We start from the raw sequence: 23,310 nt of genomic DNA, 5'->3' as shown, positions 1-23,310 counted from the left end.
CGGAGGCAGAAAGGCCTTCTGCCCTCTGAGCTAAAACCACTTCTCCTCCACCTTCAGTAGAATTGTGTCCTCTTCCCATAAGGGAAGCTGAGATGTCAACTGCAGTTCAGCATCCTTCTGCTCGGCATCTTTGCACCTATGCCTGGGCACAGCAAATGTTTCTTAAACAAATGAACCCGGGTAAAGATGCTGCATTGCCTCTAAGAGGTTCAGGTTGGTGCTTCATTCATAAGCCTTAGTTCCAGGGCAGCCACACCTTCCTGATGAGTTTAAACATAGTCCTTTCTGTGGTCTCTGAGCCATGAATTCCTCAGTGACACAACTCATCTCCTCGCCTCACAGCATGGACACTCTGGACTCCTCCTCGCCTCACAGCATGGACACTCTGGCTACTGGCCTTTCTCCTGGGGTATCTGCAGTGTGGCAGATAGGGGTGGAAGGTGTGAGCTTGGGAACCCAGCTCTGCTCTTGGCTGTCACTGGCTGTGGTGTGACTGCGGACAGGTGCCCGAGCCTGTGGGTGAGGACAGCAATGAGGCTAACTCGGAGGGTTGTTATTAGGACTAGCTGAGATTAGAGCATTCACATCTGAGAACAAGGCCTGGCGTGTTGGTGAGCATGGACAGATGACCCACATTACAGCCTCCTCCTCTGCCTGACACAGCAGGGCCTCAGGTCACCACACAGTCTTCCTATTTGCCTTATGCCGCCGTGTGCCCCCACCCTCATTCCAAATGGCCACTGGAAGAGGCAGTGCCCCACACTTGCTCCCTCTCCACTGGGCTCTATCACTGACTACATTGTTCAAGGCCAATTTATTTGAATAGGTGGGTCTTCATTGGACACCTGTGGGTAAGCCCCATGTTCAGCACCCGGGGTACACAGAGGGCTACAATGGGTATGAAGAGTGAGTGAGATGTAGGTGGTGACCAAGAGGGATTAGAGATGTTGTGGAAAGAAGGCCACTCAGACCCTGAGGATGTCTCAGGCTCCGTCTGTCTCCTCACCTGACCTTGACCTTAGGCGATAAGGAGCCTCAGCCAAACTCAGAAGCTGCTGCTGCTCCTTCACTCACGATCATCACCCACTTCACCCAGAAGCTGGTAGAGAAGCTGTACAGTGGAATGTTCTCAGCAGATCCCAGGCACATCCTCACAGAACACATCATGGTGGTAAGAACCCGCTGGCCATGGTGGTGTGGAAACTGCCGACCGGTGTCTGTCTGACGTGCTGCTGCTGTGCAGGTGGTCCGACTGACCTGCGGTCCTCCCTAGAAACGGCCTGAGATGGGTGGGAGGAAGGAGCAGGACCTTCACAGCCCCGGCCGTACCTGGTGGCTGTGGGGGTCCTGCGGGTCCCTCAGGCCACCGGAGGTCCGTCTCAGTGGTCAGGAGCCACGGTCCCCTATGCTGGCACCTGAGCTCTGTCCCCCTCAAGACTCTATTATGATTGTTAGTTTCATCTTAATTGTTGTTATTCTTCATCAACAAAGAAAGGGGCAGAAAGGTCTTTATCTTCAAAAGTCAAATTTCATTTTCTGCTTTAGCGTCATGCTTGGGCCTTCCTGAAATCAAGACAAGAGTCTGTTTGTACCGAGCCCTGTTTTTCTTGCATGTGTACTCTCTCTCAGATAGATCCACAAACACACCCCTATATGCAAATGCGTGCAGTAGGTCCACCCTTAGGTGTAAGTGTGTGTACATGTGCACAGCTTCTTTACACGTAGACTCACACGATCTCAAAATTCTAGAGCTGAACTCTTTTTGGGTTCCTTTCCTTTCATCCTGGAAACCTTTCCATAAGTGGCCATTCGCTCTCTCCTCGAGGGCCCTGCTCGAGGAGCTCACCGCGGTCCATGGTGGTCCCAGCCGGTGGGATGCCTGCGGTGGTGAGGAAGCACTTTCTCTTGTCAGCACCTCCTGCCCTTGGTGTGTCCTCTGCCGAGGAACCCAGGAGGGCCCCCTCCTTCTCCTCCTGCCTCCTGGGGAGAGTGCAGTTGGCAGCCCCAGCGCCCCTCTGTCTGGGAGCTGCCTGTAGACCCCAGGACGGCTCCTGGGTGACAGCCAGGCTGAGACGCAGTGCCTGGCCAGGCTGAAAGTGATGTCTTCAGAGCTCTTTGCAAGAAGAACTCCAAAGGGAGCAGTAGCCCTGCCAGCTCTGAGAAGGTTAAAATTAGATCCTTGGGAAATAAAATTAGAGCCTTCGTTCAGTTGCTTTAACAAAGTCACAGACTGGGTGACTCAGCAGCCAGCAGTGACGCCTCATGTTCCCGAGGCTGAGAGCGCAGGCTCAAGGGGCAGCAGGTCTCCTGTCTGCTCAGGGCCCCATTCCTGGTTTGCAGTTGGCCATCTTCATATTGTCCTTACATGATGGACAGAGAGGAAGAAATCTCTCGCTGGTCTCCTCCTGTCCTTACAGGAATCCCACCACGAGGGCTGTAGCTTCCTGACCTAGTCACTCCCCCAAGACCCCATCTCTCATACCACCCACTGGGGATTAGAGTTTCAACATATGAAGTTTGGGAGGGGCCACCAACGATCAGCCCACAGCAGCTGCCAGTGGTCCAAGCGAACACTCAGAGCTAATGCCTCAGAGTGGGTGCGGCTGGGGCTGATGTGCCTTCAGGGTGTCTGGCCCGAGGACTCTCAGTGCTGCCCACATTTGCCATCCTTCTCTCCTGCTGGTGGCGCTCATAACTCTTAACCTCCGTTTGAAAGATGTGACGGATCTGAGAAGCAGAAGACAATGATAAAAATATGAATCTCAAATTACAGCATATTTACATAAAACTAACTTCATTAGTATAAATAATCACAGTACCCATAAAATTCTAAGAGAGCAATCTATAGCTAATGAATGACCTTCTAATAGACTGGAGGTTTTGCACACATTTTTTGTTTTATGAATTCTTTTTGATGAAGCCAAGTAAATGGATGGACCAATTAGTGTTAAGGCTGCAAACCAGGAGCCCCTACCTTCCCACCCAAGTGTCCCATGTGGGCCCCCTCCTTCCCCTTGTGCCTCCTGGGGAGAGTGCAGTTGGCAGCCCCAGCGCCCCTCTGATGGTACTTGGCTTTTTGATGAAGCCAAGTAAATGGATGGACCAATTAGTGTTAAGGTGCTCCTTCAGATGTACGGTGGCTCAGAGAGGGTCAAGTACCTGGTGTGAGTTTGATCCTTGCTGACCAGTTAGCCTCTTTGACCCTGAGCCTCATTATCTCTAAAGTGGGATAATCTTAGTGCCTACTTCATCGTTCTGTTAGGATGCTTAAACGAGGCGATGTGTGGAACCCAGTGCAGAAATGCTTAGCACGGTGCCTGCAATACTATACTACTAAACATGCTGGACAGTTAGTGACATGTTTTAATTAGGCACTATTAATAGTATGTTCTTATACACCGAGGGCCAACCTTCTTACCTATATTTCAGAATTCTCTGGTCCCCTGGCTATTTTCCATAATATGACTGTGGTATATTTAACATTTTTACACCAAATTTTGGTAAATCCAATGATTTGAATTGCCTTTTATTGATCACTCACTTAAATAGAAGCTCAAAGGTAGAGACCGTTGTCCCATTTGACTTTTAGATCCTGCCAAATTTTGAAATACAGAAAAGAATGAGCTTGTATCATTTTCACAGTTAACGGGGTCTGTTCCTAAAACCGTACAGTGCGCACAAGCAGGTCTGTGTGTGTTTATTTCATGACCAGGTCATTGAGAATGCCTCCTCACAAAGGGACAGCACCATCAGCACTTTATACAGCAGCCTGAATAAAGTCATCCTGTACTGCCTCTCCCAGCCCCAGCAGTCCCTCTCCGAGGGCCTGGGCCTGCTCCGCGTCCTGCACTTCCTGCAGGAGCACTGGGACATCATCTTCGCCACCTACAACTCCAACGCCAGCTTCCTGCTGTGCCTCATGCACTGTCTGCTCCAGCTCAGCGAGGGGAGGTAAGACTCCAGGAGCCGCTCACGTGCCCACTGCGGTCAGGGAGAAAGGAACCTGCAGAGGGGCCCTGCTGAGGTCAATAGAATGACAGAACCCTTTTGTCGATCTGGTTGTCTGAGTTATGTGCAATGTTTATAATATGATAGGTCTTCCTCAAACCTGTCCATATGACTGAGTGTCTAGAATCATCGTAAAATAATAATTTACACTATCTCCACAATTCTTAGTTGTAAGATTCTTCATTGATTTATTTTGGGGGCAGGAAACCCCAACATTAAATATGCACTTTGATTTTATGATGCAGGCAGATTTCAGGAACATTAACATTTGAGAAACCATAGAATGGAAAAACATAAAAGAAATTGTATTATATAAGCCAGGAATAATTTTGCTTATAGACTAAAATATATAGACAATTCATGATATAAAATAACAACCATAACTACACTTGTGTAAGAAATACCAATAACAAAAACTTTATCTCACTTAATCCTTTCCTTGAAGCCCCACATTTGGGAATGTGTTGGATTTCTCTGTGCACGTGCACTTGCTCTCTGTGTGTGGAGTGTGTGTATCCGGGCATCACCAGTGCCTGGTGCCATGCTGCCTGCAACTGTTACCTCATCAGTGGAGAGCCGTGCTGAGTGCAGAGCCAGAGAGGACTGTGGGATATTCTATTTTGCTCTTGTCCTTGATTGTATTTGTCCCAGTACAAGTTACGTACAAATTACTGGAGAAAAGGATCCCCAAATCCTGCCGAGTTGACTACTGAACATTACAAAACAGTTACTCTCTGGGAAGCACTGGAAAATGCTCCCAGCGCCCTGGACCAGAGGAGGCACCTGCCTTTTAGTTTGTTTGCAATAAAAGCATCCACTGTCAGTGTGTGGGTTAAATAGGGAGGCCTTGCTTCCTGTATTTGAGAACTGGCTCCTGTCTATACTGAAGGTGTAGGTGATAGAACGAGGTGCCGGCTGCATGTGTGCTTGAAGTCCCGCCCTCTGAACATCCTCTGTTTAGAAAGGGACTCCAAGATCCAAAGGGACTTCATTCTAGAAATTTCAAGAGTGGACATTGTCATATGCTGTATTTTTTCATTTTTTTTATTTGTCATTTTTGGTTCAATCCGAAAACATGTACCGAGTGTATGTTCTGCTTGGTGGGCTGAGGGACCCAGACGAGAGGACACATAGATATTCACATGACCAGGGGCCCTGGAGCACACAGCTCACGGGGAGCCTAGTATGTAAATCACCACGCCCCACTTAGGACCGACTCCAGGACGTGTGGGCCTGGCAGAGTGCAAATGAGTGCCCCTTCTTCAGAAATGACTGTGGTAACAGAGGAGTCCAAGCACGGGCCCTTCGAGTGTGGGCCTGTCATACTGCGCCGGCCACAGGCCCCTGGCGCTGGCCCAGCCCCATGCCAAGCAGGATGAGGTCAGGGCCACTCAAAGGCAGAGTTCAGTGCTGCAAAAAGAAATGACGGAGTCCAACGATGGGGAAACCAGGAGAGGGTTCAGGGGGGTCTGCTGGGAGCACAGAGTGGCTTTAATCAGACAGGAATAAAAGGCTGGTGTGTTTCCCCTTTGCCAGGATGCTATTGTATGATAGTTGTCTTGGACGTTGTCATACGCTCTTTGCTTGAACTTCCCCTGAGGGATCCCGGACTGTGAGAGGGTGAAGTCCGGGCTGGGGGACCCTCCCGGGTGCATGAATTTTCGTGCACCGGGCCTTTAGTTTGTAATAAAGAACAATAGTGCAATCCCAAAGAACTGAATTTCATCGGGAAAATCTCTTGTCTGCTAGTTATCCTGAAGGATTTGGATTGGAACCCAAGCCTAGAATGACTCCTTATCATCAAGTGTTTCTTTCTCCAAATGAAGACACGAGAGAGAAGAGAGTGGATGACTCCCCAAGTTTGACTGATGGTACATTTTATTTGCTGTTTATTTGGGGGGAAGTAGATGGATAGTGATAACTGCTAGGGTTGCATTCTTCAGTGTATCTTTCCCAAGATGAGGAAACATGTACGAAGGAGACATTCAAAGGCCAGAAAAATCCCTGAAAAATCCCAGAATGATGTAGTATTAAAGCAGGATAACCTGATGGGGAATAAAATTGGAGTGATTTTTGCATATTAAAAATGGAATGGCATGGGTGGAGGGATGGATGGAAGAAGAGAGAGCTCTAAGGGACTTGGTTCGACTAAGAACCAGAGGACCTCACAGTAAGTTGATTTCCCATCTCGGTGGGTCTCTTGAGTTTTCCTTTGGGCAACTAGATAGAGCGACTGGCATGCCATCCCAGTTCAAGCTGTTACGTAGCTGTCTCTTTGACCTTCTTCCCTAGAAAAATGGGGATGGAGGAAATAAACTCATTTCCTTCATGAAATATTTGGCTTAATGGAGGGTATGTTTGGACTTGCTAGTATCATGTCAAGTTAAAGGGATTGGCAGTTTGTAAAAGAATAACTAGCCTTTGGATCCGTGTGCTTGAGAGAGTGCTCCTCCGGCCAGGAGGCCTCAGCAGACCCCCTCCCACCACGCTGGCTTGCTGCCACTTACAGGGGATAGTTTGTGATACTAGAGGTAGGCACGGGAGCCTGTGTTCTGGTTAGATCGGTACCCAACGCCAGTGCTCAAAAATCGTGTGAATTTAAATTTTACTCTCACAGTGTTAGTGACAGCATGAACATTAGCACTTAGGGACTTAGCTGGCAGAGTGGACTGAGCAATGTCCATCCCCTGAGGCTGAAAAAGCAGACAGTAGAGGCTGGTACAGAGGGGGGACCCAGGGGTCCAAGGTCAGAGGGGCTTTAGGCACCGCCATGGGGTGACAGTGGTGGGGCAGAGCAGGCAGGGCGGCGTGGTAGATTTGTACATATCTGGGCAAATGCAGGCGCTGAGATGGGTGGCTGGTGGGGACCCTGAGCCAGTGCAGGAGAGGACTGTCTTGGGTCCTGGCGCCAGGGCACAGTCTGAGTTTGGGTGTCCATTCCTCTGAGAGGCTAATATAGGGCAGGTTGGAGGAGCTTTCTGGGGGAAGCAATTCCGTTACCGGGAGCTCTCACAGGCACAGCGTTAGGCATCTAACAGAATTGGGAGGTGAGAGAAAGAGGTTCCCTGGACCCATCAATCACGATTCCTAGCTCTGGACATGTAGGCCGGCAGGGCGTGGTGGTGGGAAGTTAGATGCAGGGGAGGGCCAGCTCACATAGATGTCGGTAGCATTGCAGAGCCAGGATGATGTTCAACAGGATGTGAATGAAAGCAGGGCCGGTGCACCCTCTCCGGAGGCGTCCGCTGACGCGCCCTCTCTCTCAGTCCAGCACAGCATCCAGAGGACCGTGCACGCTCTCTGGCAGCAGCTCATGGCGCAGAGATGGCAGGAGCTGGAGGACACCTTCAAGATCGATCTCTCCGTCAAACCCGGGGAGAGAGAAGTGAAGATGGACGAGGTCACCCCGCTCTGGGAGGAGACGATGCTCAAGGCCTGGCAGCATTACCTAGGTCTCTGTCACTGGGTTCAGGGCTTCCCCAGTTCCCTGGGCCGCCCTCATCCTTCGGGGTGGGGTTCACATACGGAACCCTCGTGAATCCTGGCTCACAAAGGTTAAACGCTGCTTTGCATCGCAGGTGAAGGGAAGACCAGAGGTGCCAAGCAAGTGAGAGATTCTAGAAATCTAGATGGGAGGGCCGCCAAGTCCGCGCTCACCCGGGGCCGCACTTGGGGGTCTAGGTCCTGCCCTGACAGTCACCAGAGCTTTGTCCTGCCCTGACAGTGCAGCCACCAGAGCTTTGGTTCCTGCGAGTTCCAAGTGGAAGTGTTCACCCAAAGATATTAGTGTCCCTCGCATTCTGTCAACGATGCAACGTTTTACCCTCATGCTCATCAGTGCGACCGTGAGAACGATGTTCTCATTTTGTTTTTAAAGAGGCCATTGCTGTCAAATTATGTCTCATACGTGTTTTACGTCTCCCAGCATCCCCGAGGTCACAGCCAGTGAAGAGCTGGTTATGTCCGGGTGTACTGTCCCGGCTCCTGGCAGTACAGCACCTCTTATTTCACTGGCTTCCCCCGCTAGCCCTGGCGAGTGTGTGTGTGTGTGCATACATGTACACTTTGAAGTCAAAATGTCAGACTCTATTTCAGAGAAAAGTTCACTTAAACAGGACACGCTTACCCTCTTATTCACATGTACACAATGTGGGAATCATGGTGAGCTGGACTGTACTGCTCACAAATGGCTCTCTTTTTGCCAACAACCATATTTTTGCAAACTTTCTATGTTTCAGGGCCTGTGTTTTAAACACATAATCTTATTTACTCTCCACGACACCACAAGGAGATCAGATACTCTTATTCCCGTTTCACAGAGGAGAGCACTGAGGCTTAAGAACTTTAGCTAACTTGCGCAGCAGTCAGTGACCTGTGGAGCCAGGGGTCTAAGCCGGGCGGGATGCGGAAACCTGTCCCGTATTTCGTAGTCAGAAGCCGGCGATGTGAGCTGCAGCCTGGGCTGGCCCCTATTGCAGTGCTGGCTGGCATCTGAACGCCCAGCAGCTGTAGATAGTGTGTGTCTCCTCTCAGTTTCCCCTCTGACAGTCTTTGCTTCCTGGTCCCCAGCATCTGAGAAGAAATCTCTGGCCAGTCGCTCGAATGTCGGACATCACAGCAAAGTCACTTCGTGGAGTGAAAGCTTGTCCTCGGCCATGAGGCTGATCCCGGGGCGGCAGGCCAAGGACCCCGAGTGCAAGACAGAGGTGAGCCACACCCCTTTCCTTAGAGACACAAGGCATTTTCTTCAGACCCCAGGAGCCACGCCCCTCTCTCTGTTGTCACTAGACAAATCTAACTCCATGCTCCTCCGTGCTCTCCCGGGCGCTTGTGGTTCCCCAGCTGAGGCCGCTTCCGGGGAGCCAGGTCTTGGGCTTTAATTTCAAGTGCACACGCCTCTCCTCGAGCACCAATAGCAGGTGTTCCTCATGACATTAAAAACCAAACGGAACTGCGACCCCTGCTCCTTGTCATGTGTGCACAGGCAGCGCTGGCCCACAGCTCAGCGGGCACTGGGTGTGTGGGCTCAGCGAGGGGGACAGGATACTGGCGCTGTCCCTGGCATGCAGGTTAGAGCCTCCTCCTAGGTGGGGCTGAGGCATTAGGGCTTTCTAATTCGTTTCTCCAAGGCTGTGTGGTACCAGCAGTGAGTTTGTGCGATCGTGAATACTGTGGAAAGGGATTTGGAGCATAGCAGGTTCCCGGGTTTTCTCTCCTCCCAGATGCCTGGGCCTTTTGCTCAACTGGTGGTAGCTGCTGACTTTAGGCTGAGACCTGAGCTGAGGCTGCTGGTCTGCCCACCTACAGCTTCTCCAGCTGTCCCGGGCTTCCATGCTGGCTGGTGGCTGGGCTTCCAGGATTAGCTTCCGTGGGGAGGGGAAAGGAGGGAGAGAAGGAAAGAGAGAGAAAGGGAGAGATAGATAGATAGAGAGAGAGCCTTCTATGACCTCACTTTGGAAGCTATGCAGCATCAACTCTGCCGGGTCCCTTTGGCTGAGAGAGGCACAGAGTTCTGCCCAGGTTCAAGGGCAGGACTACCTCCTGGTGAGGAAGCGGCAAGGTTCTGCGAGAGCGTGCAGGCTCTTTTTGGGAAACACATACACTGAGTGGCCAGATTATTATGACCACCTGACGTTTGTAGGCAAATTAGCTATAATTTCCCACTGAAGTTGCTAGAGGGCCAGATAAATGTCTGAATGGCATAACATACCTAAGTATCATTGCTGATCAAGTTCATCCTATCATGTTGATGGCGTATCCCAATGGAGATGGCTTCTTCCAACAAGACATTTCACCATGCAACGGTGCTGGTATTGTGCAGGAGTGGTTTCAAGAACATGAGGGAGACTTTGCCTTGCTTAGGTGGCCCCCACAATCACCAGATCTCAATCCAATTGAGCATTTGTGGGACGAAGTTAAAAGAGCCATCAGGCAGCTGGTTCCACAACCATCAAATCTCACAGAACTGGACAGTGCTATTCATCAGGCATGGTGTCAGATTCCTCGTGTCACCTTTCAACATCTCGTGGAGTCAATGCCAAGAAGAATCGCCGCAGTATTGAAGGCAAAAAGTGGCCCAGCGAGGTACTGATGGGGTGGTCATAATAATCTGGCCACTCATTGTATATTCTAATGCTGGGCTCACTGATCTTCAGAGGCTGACTGTGGTCATTGACTGGAGATGGCCGTAGGGAGGGTCAGGAGACCTTGGGCAGTTTACTTAACGTCCCTGAGTCCTTCCCTCCTCACCTCCACAACGGGACAGACAACCGTGGGAACCGGTGGGAAAGGGCCCCCAGGAAGGGGGGGTAGATCTTGACTGACACGTGACACAGTGTGAGCTCTCTGCCCATTGAACTTTGGAAAGTGAGCTTGACTCCAGATCCCACATGCTCAGAGTCTGGGCTCTGCTGTCCCCACGTGTCCACTGTGGTCAGTGACTCGTCTGGGGAGGAGTGAGGCGTGAAGGGCGTCCTGCACTTGCCAGCAGCACGGTTAGGGTTAGGGGAGTGTCTTTGCTCGGAGCTCCCGAGACGGGAGGCTTCAGGACATAGGGAGAAGCGCCGGACACGGAAGGGAGGCCAGGATATGAGTGTGACTGGGCTGTGGCCCCTGGGTTCAGAAGCAGGCTGGCCGCGTCCGAGCTCGGTGGCTTGTGGAAACACTGGTCAGCGAGTTGGTGGGCAGACTCCCTGGCTGCCTGAGTGAATAACTTACTTAGGTTTTGTGTCAGCTGCTGCTAGCACACAGCTCTCAGGAGCCCCACTTGCAGATGTGGAAACGGAATGTAAGTCAAGGGCTGCGCGGCCAGGAGGGGGCAGAGTGCAGGGGCCTCCCGTCCCGCCCGCCATGCAGGGCCTCAGGCCATGTCATGCCTTCAGAGCCGCTTGCTGGACGCACAGTGGGAATTCGCTGTCTACATCAGAATATGAGGAAGCACAGAAAACGGCAAGTCTCTGGAAATAGGAGACAGTTTACACACTTCCTCTTTACCTTAGAGCCTTCTCCACCAAGGGAAGCCCATCCCACACGGGCGTCGCTGCACTGGGCCTGGAGGCTGGAGCATCCCTGCTTGTGCCCAAGCATTTGCTCTGGACCAATGCACGGTGTCAGGAGGGACCCAGCCTCTCTTCGGTTCGCTTCGCTCCTTGACCAAGTTAGCACTGTCCCTAGGAGGCCAGGCCTGTCTGGCTTGGAGCCAGGGAAGGGACGGCTGGGCTTCTGGGCACAGACATGCATTTTATGGGGACCCTTGCAGGCTATTGATGCCGCCTCTTGCCAGTGCCAGGGTGACTCCCTCGAGGTCACTGCCATTGGCTCCGCTCAGCTGCCTCTGATTCCGGGGGAGGTAGGTTGAGAGACCAGCTCATTTGAAAGAAACTGAATAGGCCACACTGTTTGGAGCCAGGAGGGTCACAATGGCTTGGCACTGTTAACTCAACTCATGGAGAGATCTGGGAAAAGGAACGTTTGAAACTGGCTCTGTCTTTCTGTGAAGGCAGGCTGTGGAAGCTGTTTCTACACCAACTAAGGTCTCATTCATTCATTCATTCATTCACGTACTCAACAAATATTCATTAAGTGCTGACTCTGTGTCCGCTGTAAGCACCGAAGTTACAGAAGAGAAAAAAACGAACATATTCTCTGCTTTAATGGCGGCTGCTTCCTGGGGGGTGAAGATCTGCAGTAAACAGACGAATAAATTCATGGATGTGGGGGTGCTATTGCAGTGAGGGAAATAGAGCAGGGATGGAAGAGGGTGGCGAGAGGGTGCGGGCTGTTTGGATGGAGGTGGTCAGCCGCCCTTCCCGGCAGGAGGTGTGGAGCAGAGAAATAAGAAAGGACGTGAGCCTGTTACTCTCTGGGAAAGAGCGGTCAGGCCGAGGGGATCACCAGGCAAAGGCACCAGGCAGGCGAGCGCTGGGTGTCCTAAGGTGGAGGGGCTGGACGAGTGGAGAGGGACAGCCCTGGGACATCAACCCCGGCCGTGTTCCAGAAGAACTGGGATTTCTGCCTCGTGAGTAGCAGGGCTGGGTGACTTACGTTCCTCTCTGGTCGGGCACTCAGAAGCTTGGGAGCTAAATCGTGGCCCAACTCATAACTGCACGTAGTGGGGTAAACTTCTGCAAAACACATGTACACATACACACACATATGTGCGTGCACCCCCACACCGCTTCTTCCTTCCTATGTGAGCCCTGTTTGTTTCTTCTTAAACCTGATTGTGTATCTTTTCTATAGCTTATAACCTGTGGATTTTTAAAAGCCAAATTATTTTTGAAACAAAGTGGATTATGTTTTAATTTTAAAAATGAACTGCATCTTTGCTTAGCAGCATTCTCTGCCAGTAGCTCAGCCTGGGCCGGGCACAGTGCCTGCTGCACGGAGGTTCTTAGGGACAGTGCGGGGCCCACTCGGGGCTCCCGTCCTGGGCGGGGCTCACCGCGGCCCGCACTCGTCATGCCTCCGCACACGGAGCTGACAGAAGGCACAGCTTCTCAGGTACATATGTGCATTGTGATGTCATAGGATAAGAGCATCAACTATTTGCCCTGGGGTCTGTTTAATTATTTTTAAAAATTAATTTTGATTATTACAGCTGATTACACCTCAGTGAGCAATGTAATTGATATTTTCTAATGTATCCCAAGGAACATTTTGTACAACACGCTTTTTGTTGTTGAAGGTTAAAGACTCCGTTATTGGTTTTTCCCTAAATATGCCCACATCATCAGTCCCTCCAGCGAGGTCGCCATCTGGAAAAGGCAGCGGAGACATTACTCAGGCGCAGTGCGTGAAATTGGCGTTTCGGCGTCTTCTGTCTCTCCGTTGTAATTAAGGGAGCTGGTTTTGGAGGAAACATTATTCATTTGGTGTTACTCCTGATCATGTCAGCAGCTGACAGCTCCACACGCAGAGAAACTGTTCCTAAGCGCGGGGCACGCCTGATGCCTCTTGCTGCTGGGCTCCTGGCGGAAACATTTCTTCCGGGCGGCTCAGCGGGCGAGGCCACGGCCGGTGTGAGAGGCGCAGCCCCTTCTTCCTCTTCCCGGGCCCCTTCACGCCCCTCTGGGGCCCTGGTGACGAGGTCTCTGCCAGGGCACAGGCTGTGGTGCCAGCCCATTGGAGGTGGGGTCTGGGCTCTCCCGGGCGCCTGAGTTCCCAGCATGGAGAAGGCCAGGGCTCTGCCCGCATCCTCACTGGCTGGGCTCTGACTTCGCTCACCGCTCAGCTCCAGATGATATTGTTTATAATGAATTCATCAACAGCCAGTGCTGGTGTCTTAGTTTTGCCTCACACACCTTGGCAATGGTGTCGGTCACCATGGGAAACCGGGGAGGGGTGGGCAAGAGCTCCCTGTTCTATCTTTAGGGCTTTCCTGTAAACCTGAAGTTATTCCACAATATCAACTGTGTCATTGTCTGTTTCTCAGAGTTAGCAAATGGAAACAGTGCACAGACATGGGCACTGGGCCCGGGGGAGGGGCTGAGAGGGTGATGGCGCCTGGGATTGGTGGCGCGGTGGGTGCAGGAGAGCATGGGGTCCGGTGGGGGAGCCGTGGCCTACAGGTGGCGGTTAAGCAGGGGAGCAGCACGTTTCTGAATGTCCAGGTTAGACTGGAGTGAGGGACCCTGAGGGCGGATGGTCTGGGGGCTGTGGATCATTCCGTGGGGGAGGGGCTGCAGCCGTCAGAGCTGTGGGAGTTAAAGAACGTGCCGGAGAACCCTGTTTTGCAAGGATGAGAGGAGCAGCGGGGAAGAGGGCCACAGAAGACAGGCGGAGCAGGCCGGGCGGAGGCGTGTCGGGGCATGGGAGGAGCAGGCCAGAGGAGAAAGGTAGGGTGCCATGGGAGCCCCTCTAGGGGTGCTGCTGCCTGTCCTGTGTCTTGTCTGGCAAAGTGTGAGGTGCATTTCCCCCCACTCTACTCCTGGGAGCAACTAAACATCATCTCATGCCAGGCCAGGTGGGCCCCACTGGAGCATACCCCTGGACAGGCCGCCCTGCTCCTGTGTGTCTCCATGGCTTCGGAGACAGCTGAGCAAACTTTCAGGGGCTGTTACTGAAGCTGGAACGGCCGTGTAGGGAAGCCAGGGCCCTACGGGAAGTAGCAGAGTGGGTGGGAAGGCACCACAAGCCAGGGTGACACACCAACTTCGCTAAAATACGAAGGACATGCTTTGTGTTGGAGTTCTCTGTCTGCCTGGCAAGGACAGGGAACACGGAAGCACTAGACATGTGTTCCCGGGCCCCTGGGGTCCTCTAAAGCTGCCTGTGTGGGCAGGCGACTGTGCCCTGCCATGGGCTGCCTTCCTGAATGTGGGCACAGGCCCCTCTTCTCTCACCCCAGCGTGAGCAGCCCTGCCCTGGCGGAGACGCTGGCAGGACCAGCACCTGTGTTAAGGGCAGTCCTGCCTCAGGTCCTTGGCAAGGAAAATGACATGTTTGACCATCTGCTCTGCCACTTTACCCATTATCTCTTTAAAAGACCATTGTTTAAAAATTCAAATATATACTGAAGTAGAGAAAATAATAAAATGAATTCCCATGCATTGATCCATCACTTCCACAATTTCCAACTCATTACCAATCTTGTCTCATCTCCATGACTAACCACTTTTCCCCTCTGCACAAAATAATTTTGAAGCAACATCCCAGACATCATATTATTTCATGCGTAAATGTGTCTGTATACTTATTTTTACTTTAAAGAGATCATGAAACACAAACATTGCAGAGAAGAGAGGCAGAGTGCAGATAGAAGGCTGCCACCGTCACCGTGGGAGGGCTGAGGCTTCTCCAGATCCCCGATGGCTTTGAGTTCAGTGCTTTGACACTTCAGCAGTCAGTGGGTGAGGCACTGGCTCAGTGTTCAGTGGGTGAGGGCACTGGCTCAGTGTTCAGTGGGTGAGGGCACTGGATCAGTGTTCAGTGGGTGAGGGCCCTGGAGGTGCACTCAGCTGGGGAAAAGGCTCAGGACTCCGGAGAGCCCAGTGCTGAGCAGCGACTGTGACAGAGAAAGGCATGGGCTTGGGAAGAAAGGGAGGGACGTGAGGAAGTAGGACCACATCCGTGGAAACTGTAGTCAGAATTCCCTGGGAAGGTCTGTAAAACGGGTAAAAGTCAAAGATCTTGAAGAGATTGTAGGACATTTTAACAGTCTGAAATTCCAAAGGCTGTCACTGGGAATATTTTCACTTCAACTTGTAGTAAATTCAACGTGATGCGTGTGGGCAAGAAGGAAGGAACTGTCACAGGAGATGTCTCGCAGAGCTGGCCCGATCTGGGGGAAGGCAGACATGAGGATTCCTAAAGTGGAGGGGCGAGAACTTGGGAGTCCATTCTCGCTGGGGAAGCAGGGAGACAGCCAATCAAGGAATAAGTGGGTGGAGAGACAGACGTCACAACCTGGGACCCAGAGAGTGAGCGGAAAGCCGAGGTCACAGCCTTTGCGAGACGCCACCACCCGGGTGTGTGAGGTTGGAAACCCGTTGTGCTAGGAGGTGGGAAGTCTCGTGAGAAAGTAATTAAATGGGAGCAAGTAATTATCTGTTTGAGGAACAAAACCACTCACAAAGACGGAGCCCTAGCTGGTTTGGCTCAGTGGATAGAGCGTCAGCCTGCGGAATGAAGGGTCCCAGGTTCAATTCTGGTCAAGGGCACATGCCCGGGTTGCAGTCTCGATCCCCAGTAGGGGGTGTGCAGGAGGCAGCCAATCAATGATTCTCTTTCATCATTGATGCTTCTCTCTCTCTCTCCCTCTCCTTTCCTCTCTGAAATCAATACAAATATTAAAAAAATAAAAAAATAAAATAAAAGGACTGAAAGCCATGCACCGCTCTGCAGATGTGACCATGGCTTCCGTGGCTGTGGCGGACAAGGCTGCCCATGACCTACTTTCTCTCAATGCTTTTCCTGAGACACTGACCCCAACACCGCCCTCTGCTCAGCCCGGCCTTCGCACTCCTCGTGGTGTGTCTGGGTAGGGTCATTTCCGGAAAGAACTTTCATTGTGCTTTGCTTGTGGGGAGATTTGGGAGCAAGAAAGAGAAAATGTATCAAGTCCAATAGTTTCACTTCTTACTCCTCTGAAGCTTCCATTCTCAGTGTAATTGGAAGTGGAGTCGGGTAGCGTGTATCTCAGCCTTGCTCTCGCAGGCAGCTGTGCTCCAGCATCGCACCCAGAATTGACTTCCCACAGCAGCGTGGCTCCTCGGGCAATGTGGGGACCCCGCCCTGGGGGTCACGGACATGCACGCAGGTGGCCAGCCGGAGGGTGAGTTAGCCCTTTAGGTTTCCTTCTGGTGATCTGGGCACTCAACCACAGCCTTCTCTCTCATTTCCTCTCATCCCTAATCTCTCTCTTTCTCTCTCTCTCTCTCTCTCTCTCTCTCTCTCTCTCTCTCTCTCTCACACACACACACACACACACACACACACCATTCTGCAGACAGTTGATGTTGGAACCCGCCTATCACCCCAGTAGGAAGTGCGTGGAAGGAGCCCTTGAACAAGGAACCCTACACCATAGCAGCACAGTGGACAGGCCCCGGCAGCGGGGGTTTGAGAAGCAGCTTCACTGTCGTGTTAGGGCTCAGGATAATGGGAAGCCCCATCAGGGGCCCACGGAGGCAGTGGCTTTCCCTTTTTGTTTTAAGGAAATATGAAATATTGCTAGTCTATCGCAAGGTCTGTTACAGGAGTTTGAAAATAGAAGTAAATGAACAAAGCAAACACGGATACCGTTACTGATGTATCTTTACCAAGCGCATCATTTGTGAGGCATCTTTATCTTCATAATAGAAGGATAATTAACATCACTAATTACCTAATTAAGTCCATTAAGCATCCACCAACAGTGCCTGTGAAGCTGACATCATGTTCCACTGTCAACAAATGCTTCTGATTTCTTAGGAAGTAATTAAAATGTAAATTAGCATGCGATTATAGGCACAGGGGAAGTTTCGAATCAGATATTCATTTCAAAACCGCTTGGAGCGACTTTGCTGGGGCGCTTTCTTCGGGCGAAGCAGCCTTTTCGCGATGGGACACGTGTCGACGCTGCCGTGGCATCCCGGCCGGGCTCCGCACCACGTGCCGCGGCGTGGGTAGCTGATGCGTTTGCTCCCTGCTTCCTGCTTCTGTTCTGATTTGATCATCTTACTTAATACGTTCACTTATGTTTGTGTCCTTTGTGTTAAAAATATCACAACTGATATTTATTTCTGAAAACTTTCTGTAACTCGTTTTTTTTCTGAAAACTTTCTGTAACTTAAATTCTCTGGTTGTGTTTACCCTTTACAGACTTTTAGGGCAAATCTTTTATCGTATCCTCTCTGTCAGTTAGGTTTGGAGAGTAATCAGTGGCCTTCTGAGCGCAGGTGACACACGCCGGCAGGGGAGAGGCTGCAAGGATCAGACGGGGCCCTGCAAGCTCACGCTCCCCACGCTCAGGGCGCCCGCAGCTTCTGATGAAACTCTGCCTGGAATGAGCATGTTGTAGTGCAAACACAGAGACCTCCTCAGGCGGAATCCTCCCCAGAACCTCACGTGTGCCGGACGGGACACTTCCAAGATGGAAGCCACCACCTGAAGCCCGGAGGTTACTCTTTAAACAGCCCTCGCTGGACCCGGATGCCCACCTCCCACTGGAGCTTGGTTTGCTGTGAGAGCTCATGGGTGTGATGCCCACCTCTGCCGTCTGGTGGCACAGACGCTGGGCTGGGTCAGCCTGAGCGTCACCTGTTCCGTGAGGAGGAAGCACTTGGTCATGACCCTGAACCGCGCGACCTCTGCTTGAACGAGTTTCCAGGGATGGAGTGGGTGGTGCCAACCCACGCCCACCGGCTTCATGTGAACAGATTTCAGACGAAGGCAGAGGGAGGACAACAGCCTGGGAGACCGTCCCTTGTGCCCTTGAAGGTCAGTGCGGAGGCCCGGCATGGAGAGCCCCTGACCCACGAACTGCTCCCTGCTGTGGGCACGGGCCGAGGGCTGCTCCCCGGGCTGGGCAGGGGCAGGCAGCTTGGCACCATGCCTGGCGGGGGATGCCAGGCCTCTGGGCAGCGGCGAGCGGCGGCCTCGTGGGAGGACACTGGCCTGCGCAGGCTCCACGAGCGACGGCAGTTTACGGGGTGAACCCTCCTGCTTCTGGGGGAGCTCTGCTCGCAGGCAGTGAGCGGCGGGGTCTGTACCCCTGGAAGAGGGCCCTTGCTCTCCTTAGTCTCAGAGGGGCCTGTTCCGGTTCACGCGCAGGACCCGGCGGGTGAGCAGGCCCCGGGACCCGCCAAGGACCCGCTGCGGAACCAGGGGTGGCCCCCTCCCCGGCCTCGAGCACCTGCCTACGGAGCCGACGGAACTTTCTCTACCAGGATTTTCCTCTCAGAGGTTTGTTTTAAAAACCCACCTCAAAACGCGGTCTACTCTGTCATCATGACAAGAATGCCAGGTCCGCGAGTAAAGGAATAATCAACACCCACGGCACTCGCGTGGCCCCTCACTCCTCGCCCGTCGCTGGCACAGAGGCCCGGCCTGCCCCAGGGCCCCGCAGAAGCCCCTCGACGCCCAGGCTCTGCCCCCTGAGAGCGGCCGCCACCCTGAGGGCACTCTTTTGAGCGCTTGGCCCCACAGGAAGTGAGGCTAAAGTTGTTTTTCCTTTAGCAGCAAAACCATAGCTCAAACCCCTTCAGGGCAGGTGCCGAGTGACGAGAGTTCCATGCAGCAACGTGGCATTCTCGGCGCGAGGTCACACCACTGCCCACCGAAAGCCACCTTGAATCATGTTTTGCAAAGTCCTTAGGGGTAGATGCTCAGCTCCTTTTCCAAAGACTTCACCCAACAGAAATGTCTAGTCTGAAAAGGGCAGCGAGACTTCTCGCCTCCTCCTGCCGGTTACTTCCTGCCTGTCTTCTGTGCCCTGCACCGTGTGCTGTGCATGTGCCCTATCTGACAACTGTCGCTGGGACACCCAGGGTAACCTCAGCTCACGTCTGCTGCTCACCCACTGTATTTCAATGTGGAAATACTGCATCATATGCAATTCAACAACGAATGCTAAGACTATAGAAATGAGTAACAGCACAGGGTCCTAACGCACAGGAGTCCTTGTAGTCTGGGTACTTGCCTCTCGAATTAGGTGACATCTAAAGAGACTCACAGTAGAAGGGGGTTCTGAAAAAATGTACATCGATCAAGATTTTGTGAATGAAAACAGATTAATCTTGGGTTGAATCCTTTTGAAAATGGGATACAGTCCTTCACTTTAAAGGATAATCATACCCAGGAATCTCTTCAGATATTGGGTTGCTTAATATGAGGTAACCCACATTCTAAAAACTAGCCTGTGATTAGGGGAGGGGACGGTATCATCATCCCAGGGAATGCTAATATATATATATATTACTTATGGATGGGGAAACATTTTTTGTTTATTTCTCTAAACTTGAATACTTAAAACTTAAACCTTCATCAATGCAAAAACGCTTTAGAGTTCACAGACGAAACGTTGCCAACGAAATAAAGAATAAAGCGGCAGATGGCCGAGGAGTGGAGACTCAGCCGGGGCCTCCTGAGGCGCTGCTGCCATTCACAGCCCGCCAGGCCCCACTCGGCTGGGCCGCCAGCGCCTGCCACGTGAGTTAGTGAGTTACAGCGCGCTCTCGCCCTGGGACCCATCTATTAGGAGAAACAATTTTGGTTAATTAAAAAATTCTTTCAAAGTCTCCGAACAGAAAGTTCTGAAGTTTCTTGGCGTTGCTGTTGGTGGGGGTTGCTGCAAAAGTGGCTCTTTGTCCTGACAGAAGGGAGAGACTGGCTGTGGGGGAGCCGAGGGGGAGGCGGGTCCTTGCTGCGGGCTGATTTACTAGCCTAACTGGGAGTGATGAGGGAGCGGCTGAGGTCCTCGGGCAACACGGTGCTTGAAGGAGCGTGTGTTGGGGAGGCTGCGGAGTGGCTCTGCTGGGACTCTGTGCCGGGACTCCGTTGGGGTGGGGCTCTCGATCATCTCTGGGAAGCGCGTGTGAGCAGACCCCGCGCGTGGTGTGTCAAGGCCCGAGGGTGGGAGTGAGTCTGTGCATTGAGAAGTGAGAGAGGCTTGTATGGCTGGAGTGCAGAGGGCAAGTGGCCCAGCAGGAGGGGCTGAGCCAGTTGCCAGCTTGGGCCAAGTTCTCTAGGGGATCAGAGAGCCCCCATATCTATGACTCCACCTGCATCTGCATCTGCATCTGAGCTCTCATCTACATGGAGGCATCACACCCGTTTCTGCTGCGAACGGTCCCTCCTCAACCTTCCACACCCATTCACTGATTTCCCACCATATCCCAGCCCTTGTGGGAAGAGCAGGGGATACGGACAAGGAAAGTCACCATCCCTGGCCGGCCAGGCCCACCTTCCAGGCTGGCGACACAGTTAGTGTGACCAGAGGTGTAGGGACCAAGAGGTGCCCAGCCAAGAGCAGGCCTGTTGCACCTCTTGGAGGGGTTTGGGCTGAGACGAGGAGGAGGGGGAAGAGGAGGAAGTGGAGGAGGAGGAGGAGGGAGGGGGAAGGGTGTGAGGCAAGTTGGTGATGGGACAGGGGTAGGTGTGGCCTCTGCCTCTGGGCTGCTGGCTAGATTGCAGCCTGTGAAGACTACAGTCGCGCATCTGCAAGGCCCTGTACATTGAGAACACAGGCCTCTGACAGCGGCCCATCCCCCCAGCCCAGTCATGCCCTGTGTCCCCCCAGCTGGGCCATGCCCTGCGTCCCCCCAGCCGGGTCCTGCCCTGTGTCCCCCCAGCCAGGCTATACCCTGTGCGGCTGCAGAGCTGCGCTGCCATGGGAACACGAGTCTCTTATTTATCTCCCGGGGTGTGTTCTCAATGTCCTGGGGGGCATGCTGTGGGCTGATCCCCCTCCAGCCTCCAGGGCCAACACAGGGCCGAGACTGGAAGGGGTGCTGGGAACTGGGGGCTGAAGAAGACAGAGAAGAAAAACTCAGGCCTGTTTTCCCTCCCAGAGGCCACATCTGTGAGCCCCGCCTGAGGAGGAGGGAGGGCTGGTGCTGGTTAGGTGCCTGTGACCACGGGAGCCCCGTGGGACCTCCTGGGTCCCGGGCAGTCGCAGTGCCAGGAGCGCAGGTGTGTGGGGCGTGGGGGTGGGGGCAGGCTGTGGCCGGTGCCCTTGGGGAACTCGCAGTGTGGACCCAGACTGCCGCCAGCCCTGCCCTGTCTTGAGGGCTGGCTGAGGGGCCTGCTCGAGGTGGGTGACGGCAGGTGGTCTCTGCCCAAGTGGCCTTGTCCCTCCATGAAGCCTGAGGAGGTTCTCCCGTGACCTCTGGTCCCTTTCCCTCGGCGGTGTCCGCTGCGGTGTCCACGGCTCAGCGCGCTGGCTGCAGCGAGGGCGCTGAGTTGGTGCTGAGCTGCCGTAACCAAGGCCCTAGGCTGGGACTTCACAGCCACTGTTCTCACAGCCCTGGGGCCAGACATCAAACCCAGGCTGGCGGGTGCGTCCTCCGAGGCCTGCCCCCGAGGGTGCAGCCAGCGCTCCTGTCCGCAGCTCCCCGTCCCCCCTCCTCTAAGGAAGAGCCCACTGCAGGGCCTGCTGCATGGACACCTCTTTAAACGCCCGTCTCCAAGGGCCTCCGTCACACCCCGAGGTGCCGCAGTTAGGCCTCAACACGGACGTTTTGGAGAAAACGATTTAGTCCATAAAAGCGCCTCAATATCAGTAGGTGTTTGTGGGGGGGATGGTTCCATGGATTTCCAACCTTTGGGATAGATCCGCACACTTACCTCCCACCCAGACCCCTTCCCACGCCTCAGTGTCTAACTTGCCTGCCCCCCCACCCGCCCACCCCCACCTGCATAGGCCGTGCCTCTAGGAGCCTCCCCTGTGAGGACAAGGGGACAGGAGCCAGCAAGAGGAGACGGGGCTGAGTTGAGGGAAGGGCGGTGTGGCGCTCCCCACCTGTCAGGGCCTGAGGGAGGTCCCGGCCAGGCAGAGACCCGGGCAGGCGAGCGGGAGGCTCCTGGGAGGCCTGTGCCTGCAGTTCTGAATCTCTTGTCCCTGGCTACACCGAACTGTCGTTTTTCCAGGAGTCATCCCCCAAGTACTCGTGATGATTGAATTTAATCAAAGCATCACAGTTCAACAAAGACAAATTAGAAACCTCCGTACATCTTAGAAATTAATCTGTGAGTGAATTTAACAGGAGATGAATTGCCCTGGGTGGTCGGGTCCCTCCTCACCCACTCTGAGCCCGCTGTTGTCATTACTGCTGGAAATATGATTATTACTCTGCTATCGCTTGACATTTATTAAGAATCCAGAGGCTGTGTCTCTGCAGCAGAGAAAAGTGCCATTATCTGGGTCCTGGGAGAAAAAAGCACTTCCTGGCCCGGGTCGTAGAATAGATACCCTCGGAGGCCCCCGGTCCGTGCCCGCAGCCGGGAGCAAGAGGCACAACACAGAACTGGGGAGGTAACTGCCTGTTGACTGTTTTACAACAAGAAAAATCCTGAATTGCAGGTGGCTTTCACTGTGGCAGTGGTCGTGAGAGCCAGGTCTGCCCAGCTCCTGACCCTCGTCCTTCGAAGACCTGGAGGTGTTGTTAACGGACCCTACCGGGCCTTGTTCATCCTGACCGCCAGGAATGTTTTACTCTGGGCAGAGGAAGGCCAGCTGCAGAGAACTTGGCTCAGAGGAGGGAGGAGGCTCTGTGAGCTTCATTTCAGTATCTCAAACTCTATTGCTGCCTCCATTTGCCAGGCCCTGGGCAACAGAGTGGGCAGTGGCCTCCGGGAGCTCATTCCAGGGGCAGGCAGTGTGATGCAGCCGCTGCACCTGCTGGGTTAGGCTGCGCGGCAGGAGCTGGGAGGGTGTTGGAGGGAGCAGACAGCAATGAGGTTACAAAGCGCTCACAGATATGAGTCCCTCTGTTGCTCTCTGCCCCCGGCAACATGGCACGCTTACTCAACCCCTGCCCCCCCCCGCCCTGGACCCACCAGTGGAGGAGAGGTGACCGACCGACGCGTGACGGGGTGACCAGTGAGAGTGATCAGTGGGAACATGTGACACACGGGGGGCCCGTCTCCGCATCTGAGTTTACTTCAGCTGCGATGAATGAGAGATCACCCGGGTTCAACTCGAACAAGTCACTTGTTTCTTTGGCCAAAGAAAGTTTGATGTTAAAGGAACTAGACTTGTCACTAAAGTCAGACAGACAGCATGGCTGTTGCCTTTCCTTTGTGAAATTATTAGTGAATATAGGAACTTTAAAAATTGTGAAGAAGACTGCCGATACTGAGGTCATGTAATATGAGGTAACC

General features: G+C 53.1%; 1 protein-coding gene across 1 annotated transcript in view; it reads left to right on the top strand.

Annotated features, from left to right (window-relative positions):
- Positions 1-23,310, top strand: part of WDFY4 (WDFY family member 4) — a 234,469-nt gene that overhangs the window by 120,229 nt on the left and 90,930 nt on the right. Inside the window, 5 exon segments of the mRNA XM_023761289.1 lie at positions 1,023-1,171; positions 3,713-3,951; positions 5,758-5,879; positions 7,275-7,460; positions 8,578-8,714. Of these exon segments, the coding sequence (XP_023617057.1) occupies positions 1,023-1,171; positions 3,713-3,951; positions 5,758-5,879; positions 7,275-7,460; positions 8,578-8,714 (833 nt within the window).

This window comes from Myotis lucifugus, unplaced genomic scaffold (assembly GCF_000147115.1).
Source record: "Myotis lucifugus unplaced genomic scaffold, Myoluc2.0 scaffold_206, whole genome shotgun sequence".
NCBI lineage: Eukaryota > Metazoa > Chordata > Mammalia > Chiroptera > Vespertilionidae > Myotis > Myotis lucifugus.
Note: the sequence above shows the minus strand (reverse complement) of the source record. Positions and strands in the feature narration are given on the sequence as shown.